At 38.3% G+C, this 19,668-nt stretch overlaps 1 protein-coding gene across 2 annotated transcripts in view; it reads left to right on the forward strand.

Annotated features, from left to right (window-relative positions):
* The first annotated feature begins 3,029 nt into the window (after nt 1-3,029).
* Nucleotides 3,030-19,668, forward strand: part of ccnk (cyclin K) — a 69,859-nt gene continuing 53,220 nt past the window's right edge. Inside the window, exons 1-10 of one of the 2 annotated variants that reach the window (XM_079887719.1) lie at nt 3,030-3,154; nt 4,717-4,992; nt 5,111-5,192; nt 6,807-6,938; nt 7,029-7,134; nt 7,237-7,294; nt 8,530-8,699; nt 14,211-14,413; nt 14,807-14,840; nt 14,947-15,015. In XM_079887719.1, the coding sequence (XP_079743845.1) occupies nt 4,790-4,992; nt 5,111-5,192; nt 6,807-6,938; nt 7,029-7,134; nt 7,237-7,294; nt 8,530-8,699; nt 14,211-14,413; nt 14,807-14,840; nt 14,947-15,015 (1,057 nt within the window). In that variant the 5' untranslated portion in view covers nt 3,030-3,154; nt 4,717-4,789. The remainder of the gene's footprint in view (nt 3,155-4,716; nt 4,993-5,110; nt 5,193-6,806; nt 6,939-7,028; nt 7,135-7,236; nt 7,295-8,529; nt 8,700-14,210; nt 14,414-14,806; nt 14,841-14,946; nt 15,016-19,668) is intronic. The other variant, XM_079887720.1, reaches the window with a different exon arrangement.

The raw sequence follows: 19,668 nt of genomic DNA on the forward strand, positions 1-19,668 counted from the left end.
ACACGTCGGTGGTGTCCTACATAAATCGCCAGGGCGGTCTCAGGTCCCGGAGCCTGCTTGCAATAGCAAAACGCCTCCTCATATGGAGCCAGCACAATCTGCGCTCGCTGAGAGCGGCGCATGTGCCGGGTGTCCTAAACGTGGGCCCAGATATGTTATCCAGGGCAAAACTCTCCCCAGGAGAGTGGTCCCTGCACCCCCTTACGGTGCGAAATATCTGGGACATTTTCGGCAGAGCAGAGGTAGATCTGTTCGCGTCGCAAACCAACGCTCACTGCCCAATGTTCTTCTCAAAAGAAAGGGATGCGCTGGCCCTAAACTGGCCCAGACGCCCTCTCTATGCGTTTCCCCCGGTCGCCTTGTTACCACAAGTAATCAAGCGAGTCAGGGAGAGCAAATGTTTGATACTCCTCATAGCTCCGCTATGGGAGAATCAAGTCTGGTTCCCAGAACTGATGGAACTAGGGAGCGCGGCTCCATGGCCAATTCCGCTGAGAAAGGACCTGCTGTCTCAGGCCCAGGGCGCGATTTGGCACCCATACCCCGAGCTGTGGGCTCTACATGTATGGGCAATCAACTATCACCATTGCACCTCCCGGAGGGAGTGCTGAACACGATCACAGAGGCTAGAGCTCCATCTACTAGACGGCTTTACACGTCTAAATGGTCAGTGTTCGCTGATTGGTGCTCAGCTCATGATTTAAACCCGCTAAAAGGTGAGGTAACGGTGGTTCTTTCTTTCCTACAAGAGCTGTTGGACAGCGGGAGAACCCCTTCCACGCTCAAAGTGTACGTGGCAGCCATAGCAGCGTTCACAAATCCTGCAAATGGCCAGTAGCTTGGAAAGAACGACCTCATAATTCGTTTCCTCAGGGGTGCTAGGAGGCTGAATCCTCCTCGGCCACCCTCGGTTCCGGTTTGGGATCTTTCCACGGTCCTCGAGGCCATGAAAGGCGAACCGTTTGAACCACTGCACGCGGTGGAGCTAAAATACCTGTCATTTAAAACCGCTTTTCTGCTGGCACTAGCTTCAGTAAAACGGGTGGGCGACCTGCACGCGCTTTCAGTAAGCGCTACGTGCTTGGAATTTGGGCCTAATGACTCTAAAGTCATCTCAAACCAAGACACGGTTATGTCCCAAAAGTGCTTGCGACTCCCTTCAGAGCGCAAGTTATCTCCCTCTCGGTCCTCCCTATTTCTGATAGTGAGGCAGGGGTTAACCTTCTCTGCCCGGTGAGGGCATTAAGGATTTATGTAGAGCGCTCCGCCACTTTTAGGCAAACGGAGCAGCTTTTCGTTTCGTTCGGTGGCCGCATCAAAGGGCTAGCCATCTCGAAACAGACCCTGTCCAGATGGATAGTGGACGCTATCGCATCAGCTTATGCATCCAAGGGTCTGAACTGCCCCTTGGGGGTGAGGGCCCACTCGACTAGAGGTATGGCCTCATCGTGGGCATGGTCAAGTGGGATTTCAATCCATGACATTTGTATGGCAGCAGGCTGGGCCTCGCTGTCTACATTTGTAAGGTTTTATAACCTGGAAGTACCCGCCTTACAGGCCAGACTGCTCTCAGTCTGATGATGCTATATTAACAGTGTCTACCCAACTCAGTTTGATTAGACTGTTGATATGCTGCAGGTCCTGTGGCCTATGCAGTTTAAGGTGGTCATACTGCCTTAACTGTATAGATATTATGTTTATGCACCTATCTCATAACACCGAGTCGTCCCGTCCTATTATGCCGTTGCGATCAATTCACTTTGCATGAGCCCCGGGCTACTGCCCTTGGGACATAAGTGTTTGAAATTCAGCACGCACGGCGCTTTACATAGGGTTCCCGTAGCATAAGCTAAACTTACGCAACACGAGAGTACTCTCGTAAGAGAACGACACTCGGTTACTAGCGTAACCTCGGTTCTCTCTAGAGAGGGAACGAGTGTTGCGTAGCCTGCTGTGCTTGTGCTGCACTTGGTTTCGGTTCTAGTCGACTGAAATCACTTGTGCAACCTGTGCGAGGGGGTTTTATAGTTTAGCCACACCCCATTTTGGCGGGCTATGACAACAGCGCGGGAAGGCTTCCCATTGGCGCTGGAGTCATGCCAAGACGCACTGATAGGTTGCAGCAGTTGCCGCAGAGCAGCCAATAGGCGCGAGCTGTCTCGCCTATGTCTGCCTGCTGCAGCAAATGCGTAGAGATCTAGTCAGAACTGATGTTTCTGTTTGCCATCTCAGTCTGCCTTCTAAAAATCAATATCCTTAGAAATGCTTATCCCAACTTTGAACGTCAGAGAAAGGCATATAGTTCATCAAAACATCGTAATATACGTAATTCACTTGCCATATTGCTAAACGTACACGAGTTTTCATATCGACAGAAAAATATACCAGGATAACATCTAGGTTACTAATGTAGGAAGAAGGGACTCTATCACTGAAATTCCCTGTTCAGTGAGACTATTGGATAACACTGGGAAAGCTGGCCTATTCCCACCAGAAGAAAAAAAAAGGAATGAATGGCGCCGAACAACACACGGGTAGACACCGGCTCCATTTGGAGATTGTAGAATCGTGCATGTGTTAGGTGTTGCCCATTCTACAATCTCCAAATGGAGCCGATGTCTGTTTTTCTGTGCCATTCCCCTCTGAGGATGGGATGTGAGCACCTATTCTGCTCCTCAGGTGAGTTCCCCAGCTGGTGAACCTTGGTGCAGTTTCTTTTCTGGTTGTAATAGGCAAACTTTCCCAGTGTTATCCAATAGTCTCACTGAACAGGGTTAGATGGAATGTCAGTGATAGACATTCTCCATCCAAAGCCCTGTCCCTTCTTCCTATATTATTAACTATAATAATGATAATGTTATTATCTATTATATTTGTACAGTTTTTGAATTCCAGGAGCAGCGTAATGAGCTATTGGATGATTTAATTGGTTTTGTTGTGTCTGTAGCAGATTTACGCATTCTCCTCCAGGCCTGCAGAAGGCGCTAATGCTTCTCCTGGTGGTTTAATGACGCACACTAAGTGCCGCTGAGAAGTGTCAGAAGAAGACCGAAGTAAATGGCCGCTTCCATGTCGTGAATGTGAGACTGACAAAGATTAATTTTACCTAACTGCCAACCTCATCGACATCACAATCGTGTCATATATTACAACGGTAAGATTAATGAATTTTGTATGCTATATGTGATTTATAAAATGAAGGATGAGTAATTGATCTGATCTTGCTCACGCTTTTAGAAGCGCTGAACTCCCACTGTCTATTATGTCAAAATTAATTGAGGGATAAGAGATTAAACAGCTATTTTCACATAAACATCACATTTACATGTATAATTCAGGTACGTTAGTAACTTAATATCATACGTGATCAGCGATATCTAAAATATTTGTATTTAATGGATTTCAGTGTGTGATGTCAACACGAAACAAAAGTGTTTTAAACTTTAAATGTTACTCAGACTCCAAGCTGATCGTATTTATTGTGAATTCCCTTTAAATAACGATGCTACAGCAATGATATCTAATGTTAATACAATGATATTGGTGGTATTTTATAAACCCTGTCAACTGGAGTATTTCCACATCATTCACCCACAAATTGAACTAAGTAAATAGAAATGTATGGTGTGCTTGGAGTAAATGACGCATATTTTAATATAATTTAGAATTTTAAATATTTACAAGAAACAGATTTTCTATTCTTACGATTTTAAAGAGCAAAATGAATGTGTTATTGTCATTGGAGTGTAATTCTCCTTTAATACATTGTTGCTGTACTACATTATTACTGTATTAAATGTTTACTGACAATACTAACTGCTGCATTTGTTTACTTTAATAAAGTAAAAAAAATCAATTAAAAAAAATCCAATAATAATGTCCTAATCTAATGAATCTTTAAGAATCTAATCAGAATCCAACTTGAATAATGGAAATTGCAACAGTTAGTTTAATGTCCAGAAGCTTTCCTGTAATGAAAATGTGGCTGTGAAATATGCTTAATTGCCATGAAAATAATTACCAGAGATGTGACCTGGACATGTTTTCCTGAGATTTTAACCTGTTACTTTCTCTTTATATACCATGTTATGGTACTGAATAATTAGCATGGTTTGTACCTTGGTCTTTTTCATGATATTATCTGAAGCATCTTGTTGTACTACTACGTCCAGTGAAAACATGTCCCAAAAAATAATGGTAATACATGCTGCTTTTGTGATTGATATTGAAATCCAAAATCTTTATTTCCAGTGAAAAGTCAAGTCAGATCATCAGATGCATTTAATAAAGCACTTTAATACAATACAGGTTGTTTCAAAGCAGTTTCACAGTAGCACACAAGACAATAATAGTGTTAATGCTGAAAAATTCATCAATTATGAAACAACTTTCAGCTGTGAAGCAGATCTACTGGAGACAATAGTGTTATGATTCAGTTTAATGTTGATTCAGTTCAATTGTTTGCATGTTTGCAAAGTTATGAAACAACTTTAAAAGCAGATTTTCCGAAAATTCAACTCAGTTCAAGTTTTTGTGTTCTCATTTGATAGTGTCAGTACAGTCAATAATATTTATATATATTTATATTGTATATTTATATATATTATATATATTATATTTATATATATATATATATAATGATAATATTTTCTCAATATATATATTTGTCTTTTCAGCATGTTTGAGGTTAAATAACGAACTAAATGATATGTTAAGTCTTTTGCAGTGCAGATTATTGCTGTTCAACGGCGGACTGTCCAATTTGGCATCAGCCTTCAATTCCTTCCAAATGAAGGACGGCAAGGAGAACTCTAACGCCACTTTTGGAAGTTTTGCCACAAATCTGGACCACACAAAGCCATGCTGGTACTGGGACAAGAAGGACCTGGCCCACACCCCGTCCCAGTCGGATGGCCTGGACCCAGCCACAGAAGCCCGGTACAGACGAGAGGGGGCCCGCTTCATATTCGACGTCGGGACACGTCTGGGACTGTATCCTCTTAATGCTGCCATTTCTACCTTTTTAATGCAGTTTAGTGCAAGTACATCTGTGTAGGACTGAGTTTTAAATACTGAGAGGAATTTGATATTATCCTTAACCCATTTTAAGACATTATGACACTCTGGCGACTGGAATAACATACTTTCATCGTTTTTACATGTTTCATTCTTTCAAGCAGTTCCCTAGATATGTAAGTACAACATGCTTTGAAAATCTAGTCATTGCTATAATATGAATATTTTACTTTAAAAAAAAATTATATATATATATTTTGTTTGGCAGGTGCTACAGGAATCTAGGAATATTTGTTCTGATTTTGTAGTGATAAAGCAAAAAGGCACTTGAGATTGTGTTACATTACAGTGATTTTATCATTTTAATTAAAAACGGCACACCCATTCAGATTCTTTGCAATGCAATGTAGGCTATAGACTACATTTATTTTAATATACTGTCCACCGTTTAATACCACAGTAGTAGTAGTAGATCTCAAGTACGGTTGAGGGAAGATGGGTCTTTGGTTAAAGCCAAATTATTGTATTTCTCAATAATTCAATTCTCATATTCCCTCAATTGCAAAAACACAGAGAGCTATGGAGACCCTGAAGGGACATGGTGAAGGGAAAAAATATGAGATGGAGGAAAAATTATTTTGTAAAAATGATTATGTTTTGCGTTCCCTCGCAAAAACTTCTGCGTTCGGCCGAGAAACTTTGTGTTTGCTCACAAAGAGCTCAAAAGGTTTTGTGAGCGAACACGAAGTTTCTCAAGGGAATGAAAAACATTTGCGCGAAAATGCAAAAGCATCGACCTTGTCCTTTTAGGGGCTCCGTAGAGAGTAAACCTGCAAATTATCGCCTTTCCATGAAATTCTCTGTTCTGACATTGAAAGGCAATTCATGTGATTTGTGCAAATTTTACATGAATTGCTAATCTTATACTATATGTATGTGGGTAAATATAGCTGTATATTGATATTCTTCAATTGATATGAATTTATTTTAAGTGGATTTTTACTTAAGATTTTACTTAAGTAAACACATTTAATCTACAAGACCATACAATTACTATTTGGTCCAATTTATGGTTATTTAGAGTTATTTGTAGTTTTAATTTTGATGGCCTTTAAAGTCCCCCTGCAGTCAATTATTTTATCTGTTAAAACTCATCTTTGATAATCAAAATGACATATTTAAAAAAAAACATTCTTCTTAAAATAGCTTTAATGTAACTCTTCACCCTCACCTCATTTAGTATACGCGGTTCTATGAATATGCAAATGAGCCCCGCCTCCACTCACTCACACCAGCTCAGAGATCCCCTCAGTCAACTTTACTGTAGTAAACGCTACACGATGACAAGTGGAAATACTGGTATAATTCAGCCATATATGTTTGAACCAGAAACTGATTGCGAAGAAGTGGAAGAGTGAATTATAAAGGCTCGTAAGTCGATGTATCAGAATGGTAATGCGTTTTATGTATCGCTCTCTACAATGTCAGATACATAATAGTAATTAATATGATTAGCCTTTTGCTTGACTATGTTATCAAACAGCTAATAATGTATTGCTAATGTTACTCAAACCATGTTCCCGTTCGCCATCTCAAGCCCCTTTCACACAAAGATTCCAGAAAATACATTAATAATGTGTCCCGGGATTGATTGATTTTTGGGAGCTAAAAGCATCTCGGTTGAAAGATATGGACTGAGTGACCAGTGAATGTTAAAGGTTAGCACTAGCAGTAGCCTGTAGCACACTCTAAAGAGAATCACGTTTGTTCATTTACGTTTCCCTCTACAGGTGACCGGGGCTTGTTGTCTCTTCTTGGCTGGTAAAGTAGAAGAAACCCCCAAGAAATGTAAAGACATCATCAAAACCGCTCGCAGTCTGCTCACCGATGTGCAGTTCGCACAGTTTGGAGATGATCCGAAGGTTTGCAACCCATTCAACACACAAACTGTCAGTCTTGTCATGGCAGCACTGCATTAAACATCACTTGTTTTTCGTGGGATGTTTCCACAGGAAGAGGTCATGGTCTTGGAAAGAATTTTACTCCAGACTATCAAGTTTGATTTACAAGTTGAACACCCCTACCAGTTTCTGCTGCGCTACGCTAAACAGCTCAAAGGTATTTGTTTAAAATTTAATTTTGAATTTAAGAAGTCAATTCAAGTTGTTTTTTATATAGTGCTGCTTTGTGACGTCGTTCATTGGATGGTTTAATTTTTAGGTGACAAGAACAAAGTTCAGAAGCTTGTGCAGATGGCGTGGACATTTGTCAATGACAGGTTGGATTGACTTTATTTATTACCAGCAATGAAACGGTATTTTCATTATTTGTATGATTAATTATAGATTTTTTTGTCCCCATGATTCGGTTATCATTCAGTTATTGCCATATATCCATATCAGGGTTATTATAGTTAACTAAGATTAACCATAAATATTTTTTTTTAATCTGAAATGAAATAAAAGTTTAAACTTATTTTATTTCAGCTAGTTGCCAAATCAGCATTGAAAATGAATTAATTGAAATAAAAAAAATTAATTTTTAAAGCATTTAAATTAAATTTAAAAAAAATCTAACAAAAACTTGTTACTAAAACAACAACAACATTACTAAAACTTTAACTAAAATTAAAATGAAAACAGAAAATACAAAAATGTATCTAATTGAAAATATAAAATAAACTATCTCACTGATACTAAAATAATAATACTCTTTCTCTCTGTAAAAACTGCACCTGTCCAAAGAACATTAAGAGATATTGTGATTGTTTTTCTTTTTTGTCATTTATGTTCTTGCTCAATGCAAGCAAAAGGAAAACTTGCAGGAGATCTTAGGGTACGTTTACACGACAACGATATGCTTAAATCTTTTTCAAAGTTTTTCCTTTTAGTTTTCCGCGTACAGACGGCACCATTGTCAAAACGATCCCCATTCACACGGATCAGCGCAAACGACTAAAAACGCTGTATTCTGCTGCCAGGCCATTAGATGGTGATGAAACACTATAGATTGAACATGTAATACGCATGTGCATGACGTCATCGTCTTCAGAGATTCGAAATTTTGATGTTTACACGGAGACCGTTTTCAAAAACTTGCACTTTGAAACCCGTTTTCAAAAGTTTGCGTTTTCAGGCACCCAAAACGCCGGTGTCGTGTAAATTAACGGCCAAAACGCATAAAGTTTTACGTTTTTAGTTGAAAACGGTGTTGTGTAAACAGCCCCTTAGACTTCTAATGGTAAATTTCCATAAGTTAGAAGCTGTTAAGGGATGCACAATTTGTGACATTGCAGCTTTTCTAGTTTGCATGTCTTTTGATCACAGTTGCTTCGTTTACAACAGTGAGGGAACTATCAATGACATTGAAACCTTGTTATTTTCGGACATTGTTTATTTTGCACCAAAAAGAAACAAAAGAATGTGAAAGGCTTTGTTTTACAAGCAAAATATTTAATGTCATCGTCTTTGACTCTTGCGCAGTAATAACATGTTTGTGTGTCGCATGTTCCAGTCTCTGCACAATGCTGTCCCTTCAGTGGGAGCCTGAGATCATAGCAGTGGCCGTCATGTACCTTGCCGGCCGGCTGTGTAAGTTTGACATTCAGGAGTGGACGTCCAAGCAGTCGTCCCGCCGCTGGTGGGAGCAGTTTGTACAAGATGTGCCAGTGGAGTTGCTGGAGGGTGAGAGACTGGGTTTGACAAACTCTCTCTATGTCCCTCTGTCATAATAATCAATTACACTACCAGTCAAAAGGTTTGGATCAGTAAGATTTTTAATGTTTTTAAAAGAAGTCTCTTATGCTCACCAAGGCTGCATTTATGTGATTGAAAATACACAAAAGTAATATTGTGAAATATTATTACCATTTTAAACAGCTGTTTTCTATGTGAATATATAGTAAAGTGTACTTTCCTGTGATGCAAAGCTGAATTTTCAGCATCATTACTCCAGTCTTCAGTGTCACGTGATCCTTCAGAAATCATTCTAATATGCGGATTTGATGCTCAAGAAACATTTCTCATTATTATCAATGTTGAAAACAGTTATTTACATTTTTATTTCAGGATTCTTTGATGAACAAAGAGTTCAAAAGAATAGCATTTCTCTGAAATAGAAAGCTTTTGTAACATTAAACACCACTGTTCAAAAGTTTGGGGTCAGTAAGAATTTTTCTTTTATTTTTTGGGGGAAAGAAATCAATACTTTTATTCATCAAGGGTGAATTAAATTGATCAAAGGTTACAGTAAAGACATTTTATAATGTTTTATAAGTTCTATAATGTTCTATTTCAAATAAATGCTGTTCTTTTGAACGTTCTATTCATCAAAGAATCCTAAAAAAAATGTACACAACTGTTTTCAACATTGATAAAAATAATGAATGTTTTTTGAGCATCAAATCATCATACTGTATTAGAATGATTTCTGAAGGATCGTGTGACACTGAAGACTGGAGTAATGATGCTGAAAATTCAGCTTTGATCACAATGATAAATTACATTTGAAAATATATTAAAATAGAAAACAGTTATTTTAAATTGACATAATATTTAACATATTAGGGGTTCAAGCACGAAGTGCTGAAACCCTATTGTAATTGTCCTGATTTTTATTATTATTCTTCCGCCGTAAAACGCATCGTGCAGCCCAAACCGTAAGTGCTGGAGCCTTGAAACTTTGCCAGATGGTAGTACAAAAATCGAGGAGAGGTTATCAAATTATGACCCCGATTGGCCAATAGGTGGCGCTATAGTAAGCAAAAGTATGAAATTGCTAATAACTCCTAGACGGTTTGTCGTAGCCTCAAGTGTCTTATACCACTGTAATCCTTGGCTCAAGACGGACAAAACGTATATCTCCGATTTCATTTCTGGTATGCAAATTTTTCCGCCATTTTGAATTTTGTCAAAAACCTACTTTTGCAAACTAGTCCTAGGTTTTTCGCCCGATCGGAACCAAACCAGTGCAGAAATGTTCACTGGAGTCTGAAGATCAATAATTATCGAAAAAAAGTTGAAATTTCGATTCATGGTCGCTAAGGGGCACCAAAACGTACGTTGTGGGAGGAGCCTATTTTATTAAAATGGCTATAACTCCAGAAGTAAATGAGTTATCTTCACCAAACTCGGTACACATATGTAAGAGGTCCATCTGAGGTCACAGTAAAAAAATTGCGGCGATTGGCCACATGGTGGCGCTATAAAACGAAAAAAACGTATAGACACCTGACTGTTTTTCCGAATGACTTGAAATTTGGTATGCAGTGTCTTGGCCCAAGGTGTCATGTATGTCTAAAAGGATATTGGCGTATCTCAAAAAACATGGCCGCCATTGGCCAATGAGGTTTGAGCACCTATTAAACAAGGTTAACGAAGTCCGATCGGAACGAAACTCGGTGGGCATGTTTGGCTCAAGCCCCTAGAGGTCTGTAAGAATATTAAAAGAAATCGGCCACTAGTTGGCGCTAACGAGTTTTAAGGCTCTGTAATCACGTGGTGTAACAAATTTTGTCACAAAATTCATATCATTTGATAGATCTCCTCATGCTGAACAACTTTGCCTCAAGAACTACTGCTGTCAATCAAACCATTCATTAAATATGTTAAAAACCTACTTTTGCGAACTAGTCCTAGGTTTTTTGCCCGATCGGAACCAGACCAGTCTAGGACAATTCTCTGGACTCTCTAGATCAATAATTATCAAAAAAAAGTTGAACTTTTGCATTTGGATGGCTGTAATAGGGTTATTTATAAAATGGGCGTGGCAAAATACACTAAAAAGCCTATAAATTCTAAATGAAAACTCAGAACTTCACAAAAATTGGTGAGCATATGTGACATAACATCCTTAACAAGCATGCAACATTTCATGGAGATCGGACTATAGGTGGCGCTATAACTGTTAAAACACTTTAAAACCATATATTATATGGTAAATTGCCTGTATTGGCTGTAAATGGTCTTTTCCATCTATAATCATATAATGTTCATATAATAATGTTCAAAACCAGTGCAGTGCAATCTCTGGACTCTCTAGATCAATAATTATCAGAAAAAGTATAACTTCTTCATTTGGATGGCTATAATAGTGTCACTTCAATATGTAGCCTTGACCAAGTGTCTCCAAAAGCCTATATCTCTTTAATAAAAACAAGTCAGAACATGTGACTCTTAAGAACCATGAAAAATTTCAGACAGATCAGACAAAATTTGCCTCTATAACAGTTAAAAAGGTAAAAATGATATAACATGGCATATTAAGTCAATAAGTGGTATTGTACTGCCCCCTGCTGTCATTTCATCATACTACTCCCTAATATTGTTATATAATTCATATTTAGACTTTATAAAATCATTATTTTAACATTTACAATCACATTTTGTCAAAACTCATCTATTGAAGTATTACTATTGACAATTGTGTCAAATTAAGGAATGGAATCCTGAAACGAAAGTAAAAATGGAGGCCGCCATTTAGGCCACGCCCCCCCAGTACAAATTCACTCATAACTCGAAAACGGAAAGTCGCTGCGCGCTCAAATTTTGATGGTAAGGACCTCTCCGGGCTCTTGATCGAAACGTATGGTCGCGGGCCTCGGGAGCTCCACCCCCCCCCCCCCGGGGATCGCTAGTCCGCGGGACCCCCGACTTTGAACGGCCGTAACTCCCGACCCAAACCACCCCGAACCTTGTGTGAGAGCTCGTTGGAAAGGGCCCGTCCTTGGCTAGCTTCGATTCAAATGTGGTGTAATTTGCCCTGGGAATTCCAGAGATAAAAGCCCAAAAATATATGCCTTTGAACTGTCATAACTCCCGGGCCCAATCGCCCAAAAACACTGCAATGGTCTCATTCAACAGGACTCCTCAAGCACTATCTATGCTCTGAGTTTCAGAATTTTTCGCCTTCTGGTTCCCGAGATATAAGTGAAAAACTAAATTCCCATTCATTCATTCAAACACTTAAAGGGGGGGTGAAACACTCATTTTCAGTCAATCTCATGTTAATCTTGAGTACCTATAGAGTAGTACTGCATCCTTCATATCTCCAAAAAGTCTTTAGTTTTATTATATTTATAAAAGAAAGATAGGCAGTTCTGAGTCTTTCCGGAAAAAAACGAGCGGCTGGAGGCATGCCGTGTGGGCTGTGCTTACGCGCCGATAGCTAACAACACACAGACATTTGAAGCAGACAAGCAGTTTTACTCACGGTTCCAACGCACGACCGTGAACCTTTATCATTGGGACTGCATCCTTAAGTATTAGACGATCTGCAAATCCGGCGTCGAACTGGGCTTTGTTTATAAAACAATCATCGTCGAAATGCAGGGAACAAACAGTCTTGCACAACTCCGTTGATGCTCTGGAAAAACAAACTCCATCCACTAGTCCCTTTACGCCGGGTTCTTTGGGAATCTGTGCAGGGATGTCTTGCCCTGGCAACTAAAAACCCACTTCTTTGGTGACACTGACTTCCCTAAAGCCGAGCACAGCGCTGTGATGATGGGCGCGTACTGCTTTCGCTCTCTTGCTCTGGTCTACGATTGTGCGCGCGCCCGTGCTCTGGTCTACGGTTGTGCGCGCGCCCGCGCTCTACCGATAGAAGTGCCCTTAGGACCCGTATAAGGAAATTCCGCCCTATCTGACGTCACGCATGCCCATACTCGAAAAAAACTTTCCGAAACTTGTGACAAACCGGAAGGAGCATTTTTGCCACAGAAATACTCCTTCAAACGTACAATTTAATTTTTGAAACTTTGTCCATGTTTAGCATGGGAATCCAACTCTTTAACAGTGTAAAAAACTCAGTATGCATGAAATAGCATTTCACCCCCCCTTTAAACTGTAAGATGGAGGCTGTAATTCCACTGTTGTCAACTAGAGGGAGCAGCAGTATTAGACATAGTATCAATCTTTTTATAAGCTTTCAGCTTTGGCCAACAAACAAATGCTTAAAGCTATTTTTTATTTATTTATTATTTTTGGACTGATAATATAGATCACAATGAAATATGTGAAATGGTTAGACCATTAAAAGTTTTTTTTTCTTCACAATAACACATCCTAAAGACATTGAAAACATATTTGTCTTTGTGTGTGTGTGTGTGTGTGTGTGTAAGAATCCATTATTGAGTTAACAATGGAAAATGGAAATGGAAAAACTGGTTTGCTTTAGTGCAGAAAACTGGTGAAAATCATGAAGTTTAAAGTGAAAGTGAGCCAATAAGTGGTCTTCTAGTGCCCTCTTTCGGCCATTCTACTTATTAATGAAGTCTTTTCACATGTGAAAAGACTTGTGATTCATTCTTGTGATTCATTCTTGTGATTCAGACTTGTGAGTCATTCATAATTAGACACTAAAAATCACTTATATTACAATAACTATTATAACACAATCATATTTTGTCAGTGTTTATCACTTTATTTGCACTGACACTTCACATAATTGCTAGTAATGTGGTAAATCATGGTAAATAACGCTAGAAACATGATAAATCATAGTAAATAATACTAGAGTGTGGTCAACGTAAATCATGCTAGAACATGGTAAATCATTCTAGAACGTGGTATATCATGGTAAATCATGCTAGAACATGGTAAATCATGGTAAACTATGCTAGAACAGGGTAAATCATGGTAAACCATGATAAATCATGATAAACTATGGTTAATCATGTTAGAATGTGGTATATCATGGTAAATCATGCCAGAACATGGTAAATAAAGGTAAACTAAGATAAAATCATGGTAAACTATGCTAGAACAGGGTAAATCATGGTAAACCATGATAAATCATGATAAACTATGGTAAATCATGCTAGAATGTGTTATATCATGGTAAATCATGCTAGAACATGGTCTTTTCCATCTATGATGTCAGTGGTTACATGCTTGCTAAATAAACTTGATGTCTTTTGATGCTTTTGTGCTTAAAGGCCTTAAAGGCCTTAACTGCTTGAACCCCGATAAATGCTGCTTGCAGCTTTAATTAACATAATTTTTTTTTTTTAATCAAATGAATGCAGCCTTGGTGAGCAGAAGAGACTTCTTTTAAAAACATAAAAAATCTTGCAGATCCAAAACTTTTGGACTGGCAGTGTAGGAACATTAACCCTAGCAGTTAGTTTGTCATCATGATGTACTGCTCACTTCCTGTTTTTCTTCTTCTCAGTACTCTTTTCTTGTGTTTTACAGACATCTGCCACCAGATTCTGGATTTGTACTCACAGGGTAAGCAGCCGATCCCCCAGCAGCCTCAGATGCAGGATAAAGAGAAACCCCCGCCCCCTCCTGCGGCCCAGCCTGGTCAGTCAGGTGTGCCGAACCCTCCCGCTCAACCCCCCTCCAAGAAAAACTCCCCCCAGGCCAGCCCGCCCGCCAAGATTAAACGCCAACATGTAAGTTAAGCATTTACAGTCAGCTGATATATTTTGGAAAACACAAATTTGTGTTCCAAATTCTTTCCCGTCCCTTCCCTGGCACACAGCCGTTCATACTTCATTCCTGACTCTTAATTGGTGGGTCTAAGGTGCTTTCTCATTCAGGATTATGGGTAGTGTAGTTCTTTACCAGGAATTCAGCTAAAACTGATTTCATTTTTAAAAGTGGGAATCACATTAAGTTGTGGCTTTTACACAAACTGTATAGCACTGCGATTAACAATTTTGAAACTCTTGAAACAAATATTTGGCTGAAAATGAAATGTGCTTTGTTATTTGTTACTTTTGATATGAAACAAAGTCTCAGCTATGTAATGCAATGTAAATGTTTATATACAACTTGTTTTGTAGGTCTCTCCTAAAGATGAACCTAAAGCCCCAGCAGGTAAATCACTCTGCATGCAGAGGACATTTTATAGTATCATGATAATGAATGTCTATTGTGAGATGGTGAATTACCATTATTAAGTGTTAATTTGTCTTTGTTTCAGAGCAAGTTGGGTCTAAGATACCCCGCCTGGAGAGTCCGATGCCCCCTCTTCCTGTGTCCCAACCTCCAGGTGAGGCTTTCTGGAGTTTGAAATAGGCAGCAGAATAAATCATTGGATACATGTTCATTGCTCATCATAAACCAAAATATGAAGTAATCTGATTTCGTTTACATAACATTATTAGAAATGAGAAATGATCTTGATGTTACATGATCGATTACTCTGCATCCTAGTACTTCAGACAAACTGCTTTTAGTAATGCATTTACAAACACACACATACACGCACTACTGTTCAAAAGTTTGTGGTCTGTAATTATTGTTATTATTTTGACAGAAATAAATATCTAGTTTAGTCATGAAACTCTAGAAGGCGCAAGATGATCAGTCCTTTACATGCAATCTACAAGCAATCACATCATTACCACATGGCTCAAGATGATTGGCCTCTGCTGATCCTGCAGCTAATGAGATTGCTTGCTCAACATTTAAATAGTCTGGTTCAGTGTTCACTGTCATCAGAGTTCTTCTAAAAACCCTCCACCTCCCCCAGCTCCACCTGGCTAGATCTGCTACAGGATTTATGTCCGTCTATGTTTGGGTTGCTTTAACTTGTGTTTGGGAATGCAACATGCACCAACCATCTTCCCAAACTAGTAATTAGAAGCACGTATCAATAAAAGAGAATCTTTAAGGGCTCCCGTGTGTTTTCCGTCAAAATAAGAATTCAGTGGGTTAACATTTAAAAAATGAAGATTTTAGTAGCATTTTAAGATTTCCAAACAAATAAACAGTACAATCACAGGACAGGACCAAACACACCTACACGCACACACAAAAAGTTACATTCAAGTTTGCAGTTAACCACAACACAAAACACAGGCAAGGGAGGTCAAAACTGATTTTAGCCCAGTGTGACATTATGGACAAGGTGAGATTGTACAAATGGACCAGAACAATTATAAAATATAGCTGCGAGCAGCGATTTCGGGCCCAAGCCGGTGGCACCGCAACCCCGGTGCCTTTAGTTACCTAAAGGCACCGGGGTGGCGGTACCGCCGTCTTTGGCCCTCCATCGCTGCTCGCAGCTATATTTATATATATATATATATATATATATATATTAGAGCCCGACCGATATGGATTTTTGGGCGCCGATGCCGATACCGATAAAAAAAAGCCAGATACCGATATATCGGCCGATATTATTTATGTGTATATTATAATACAGTAGCAATATTATTTATGTGTATTATAGTACAGTAAGTTTGGACACACTTTACAATTGGTGTGTACAAACTTTTGATGGGTACTAGAGCCCGACCGATAAAGGATTTTGAAGGCCGATACCGGTACAAATATTTGTTGGTTTTAAAATCCGATATTCCGATATATCGGACGATATTTTTAATTTTTTTTCAGAAACGCGCAACAAAACATTAACAAATTTCCCTAAGATTAGTTATTTGTAGTTATTTATGAGTTTTAACTAAAATAATATGATAATGCATTTTAAAAAGAAACTTGTTTCTTTTATTGTCACAACAGAACAGAGGAACATCAAAATATATTAAAGTTCTGATAAATAAAATGTATAAAAATACAAACTTAAGATTTTTTTTTAAGACTAAACGTTTAGTCCTTTGAACAAAAACAACAATTTCACATTCAAATTGACAACAAATTCAAATTGTCATAATTTACTCTCTCAAGTTGTTTTTTTCTTCTGTTGAAAATAAGTTATTTGGATGAATGTGGGTAACCAAACAGTTGATGTACCCCAGTGACTTCCATAGTATATTTTTCTCCTTTGGAAGTCAATGGGGACCAGCTACTGTTTGGTTACTCACATTCTTCAAACTATTAATATTAGAAAAATATTAGAAGGAAATTAATACAGTTGGAACAACATTAGAGTGCCTGTAAATAATGAGATCATTTTTATTATTGGGTGAACTATCCCTTTAAGGACAAGCGGCAATGTGTTTACAATTGCTACGGTCTCTTTAGAGCTGAGCACGACACGTCTAATGTACACGCATTTGACAAGCAGATTTTCTCTCAATTTTGCCTTCACTTTAGACAACCGACTTTGTTTATGTAAATCTTGTGTGTATTTAACAGTATTAGCACAATAATACTCGAAAGATAACTTAGTCCAGTATCCAGGCGCTGGTAGAAAGGCTTTTAGTGCATGTGAGCTTCACATGTACGCGCTGAGAAACGCACACGTTAGAACAGCGCATCAGCATTTAAAATTAAATGTTTAACCGACAAAGCATTAAAGCACATGCACATTATGAACTTTTGTGAACTGCAGTGTTAACATTTTATGTGAATATAGCCTACGTCGCGTTGTTCCGCTTCACTCTCGGCTTATTTAACCGCAGCAAAACTGGACATGAGTCACGAATTTTGTCATCCTTATTTGAGTTAAGAGAACTGATAGGGATGTTCTTTTAATTGTTATTCAAGCAATGTATGTCTCGTGAGTCGTTACCAACTCACCATGAACATACTTCACCGATGATCTCACTCGCGGTTCTCTCTGCCCGACTCTGGCTGGATCAGCAGGTTGCAGAATGTGTGGCGCGTTATACACGAGTGTTGCCAACAGGGACGGTGTAGAGTGCCCTCTGGTGGACAAACTATACAACGCCAACACTCATAACATGGTTGAAGGGTGTTTCGTCCGTTTTTATTTTATTTTTGAAATATTCATTTATCGGCCGTTATAAATGCCGATACCGATAGTTTTGAAAATGCCTAATATCGGCCGATAATATCGGCCTGCCGATATATCGGTCGGGCTCTAATATATATATATATATATATATATATATATATATATATATATATATATATATATATATACACACACACATATACATATATACACATATACATATATAAATATATAAAAGACAGAAAATATTACTTGACTTACCTTATTCTGATTTTATGATGCACTCAAAAAAATTCCACAACAAATCCTTTAAATTTAATGTAAAAAAAACAACAAAAGTAAGCAGTGTTGGGCTCACGTAACCCTCTCATTAGAATCAAAATGTTTCAACATTTGCCATGTATTTGGATGCTAAACTATTCTTTATTATAGGCTTTGTACTTCACTCGTGTTCCAATATCGACGGAAAAAATCATCCTTTTCACACGTGCAAAAATGTACTTGGAAACATCACAATGGAGCGGTGCTTACTGTGAATGTACGAATTGTACTACTGACTATTAAGAGCAGTGTAATTTTTAGATGCTTTTTTAGACTATTTTATTATTATATTTTATTAAGTCTACAATGAACAGGCTGCGATGTCAAGATTGCAATGCTGGAATGTGTGTGTGTGTGTTCATGTTTTTCTATCCCGGTGGGGACTTCAACCAGAATGCACACAGACTCATGGGGACTCGTGTCACAGTGGGGACCTAAATAGAGGTCCCCATGGGTAAACAAGCTTATAAATCATACAGAATGAGTTTTTTTGGAAATGTAAAAATTCAGAAAGTTTTCTGTGATGGGTAGGTTTAGGGGTAGGGTTAGTGTAAGGAGATAGAATATACAGTTTGTACAGTATAAAAACCATTAAGTCTATGGAGAGTCCCCACAAAGATAGTAAACCGTGTGTGTGTGTGTGTGTGTGTGTGTGTGGCGTGGGCGCGATTGAACAGTGGACACATAAAAACATAGTCCGTCATTATACAGGACGACATTCAAACTGCAAAGTGTTAACTTATATTTGTGTACAGTCGCAATAACATTGTGCTTTTGTAAAATAATTTCAAGCAATCCACCCCCTGAAAGGCGCTAATTTTAAAATGAGACTAAAATGCTCACGACTGCACGGGCATTCATAACGGTGCGCGTCCACGGCGAGGAACGAGCAGAACAGAGTAAACGTTTTTCAGTTAATTCCTACTTCCATAGGAATTCATTTGAAACGCTCGCTCAACCACTATCAATGTCAGTGCAGACGAACATATTTTACTTTCGCTTTTAAGTTGGCAATTCAAAAGCCCCCAGCGGTGTCACACGTTGATTAACCGGTGGTAAAATATTCTCACCGTCATATACCTAGTATATTTTTATATAGATACAATAGGCCTACCTGATTTTGAACACAAGAGGGCAGTATAGCCCTATGTATGACTTGATTTTATGGGACTAAATAGTACAATTACTATTTTTAAACTTATAAATAATTCTTAAATTTTAAAAAAAAAGAATAAAATGGGTTTAGTTGTGATATTTGTATACTTTTATATAGAAATAAATGGTGTATAATACAATTTTTGAAGATATGAGGCTTTTACTGTTTCCTTTTTGGACATTACTTTAATCCCTCGCCATAGCAAAACCGTTTGAGATATTCAATATCCGTTCACAATTTAGCATCTTTAATGTATTTTCATCATGTTGAAAAAGTTTGGTGTGAATAAAATAAACCACTTAGCAGGAGTGGGTAAAAATGCAGTGGCTGAATTTGCAAATAAATCCACATTCAAACCAAAATATCTGACTTCCTGTTGGTCCAAGCTAATGACTGTAAATTAGAAAGTTGTCCAGCTCGATGAGACCAATATATTTACTGATTTTTGTAATTGTGGGTAAACCTAACCCCCCCACTTTTGTCAAAAACATTTTGAAAGTGACACACTTCCTGCTGCCAGTTGGTGGCGCTATAACTTTGACTCACAATAGTTACATCCA

The sequence above is a fragment of the Squalius cephalus genome (genome assembly GCF_949319135.1).
Source record: "Squalius cephalus genome assembly, chromosome: 12".
NCBI lineage: Eukaryota > Metazoa > Chordata > Actinopteri > Cypriniformes > Leuciscidae > Squalius > Squalius cephalus.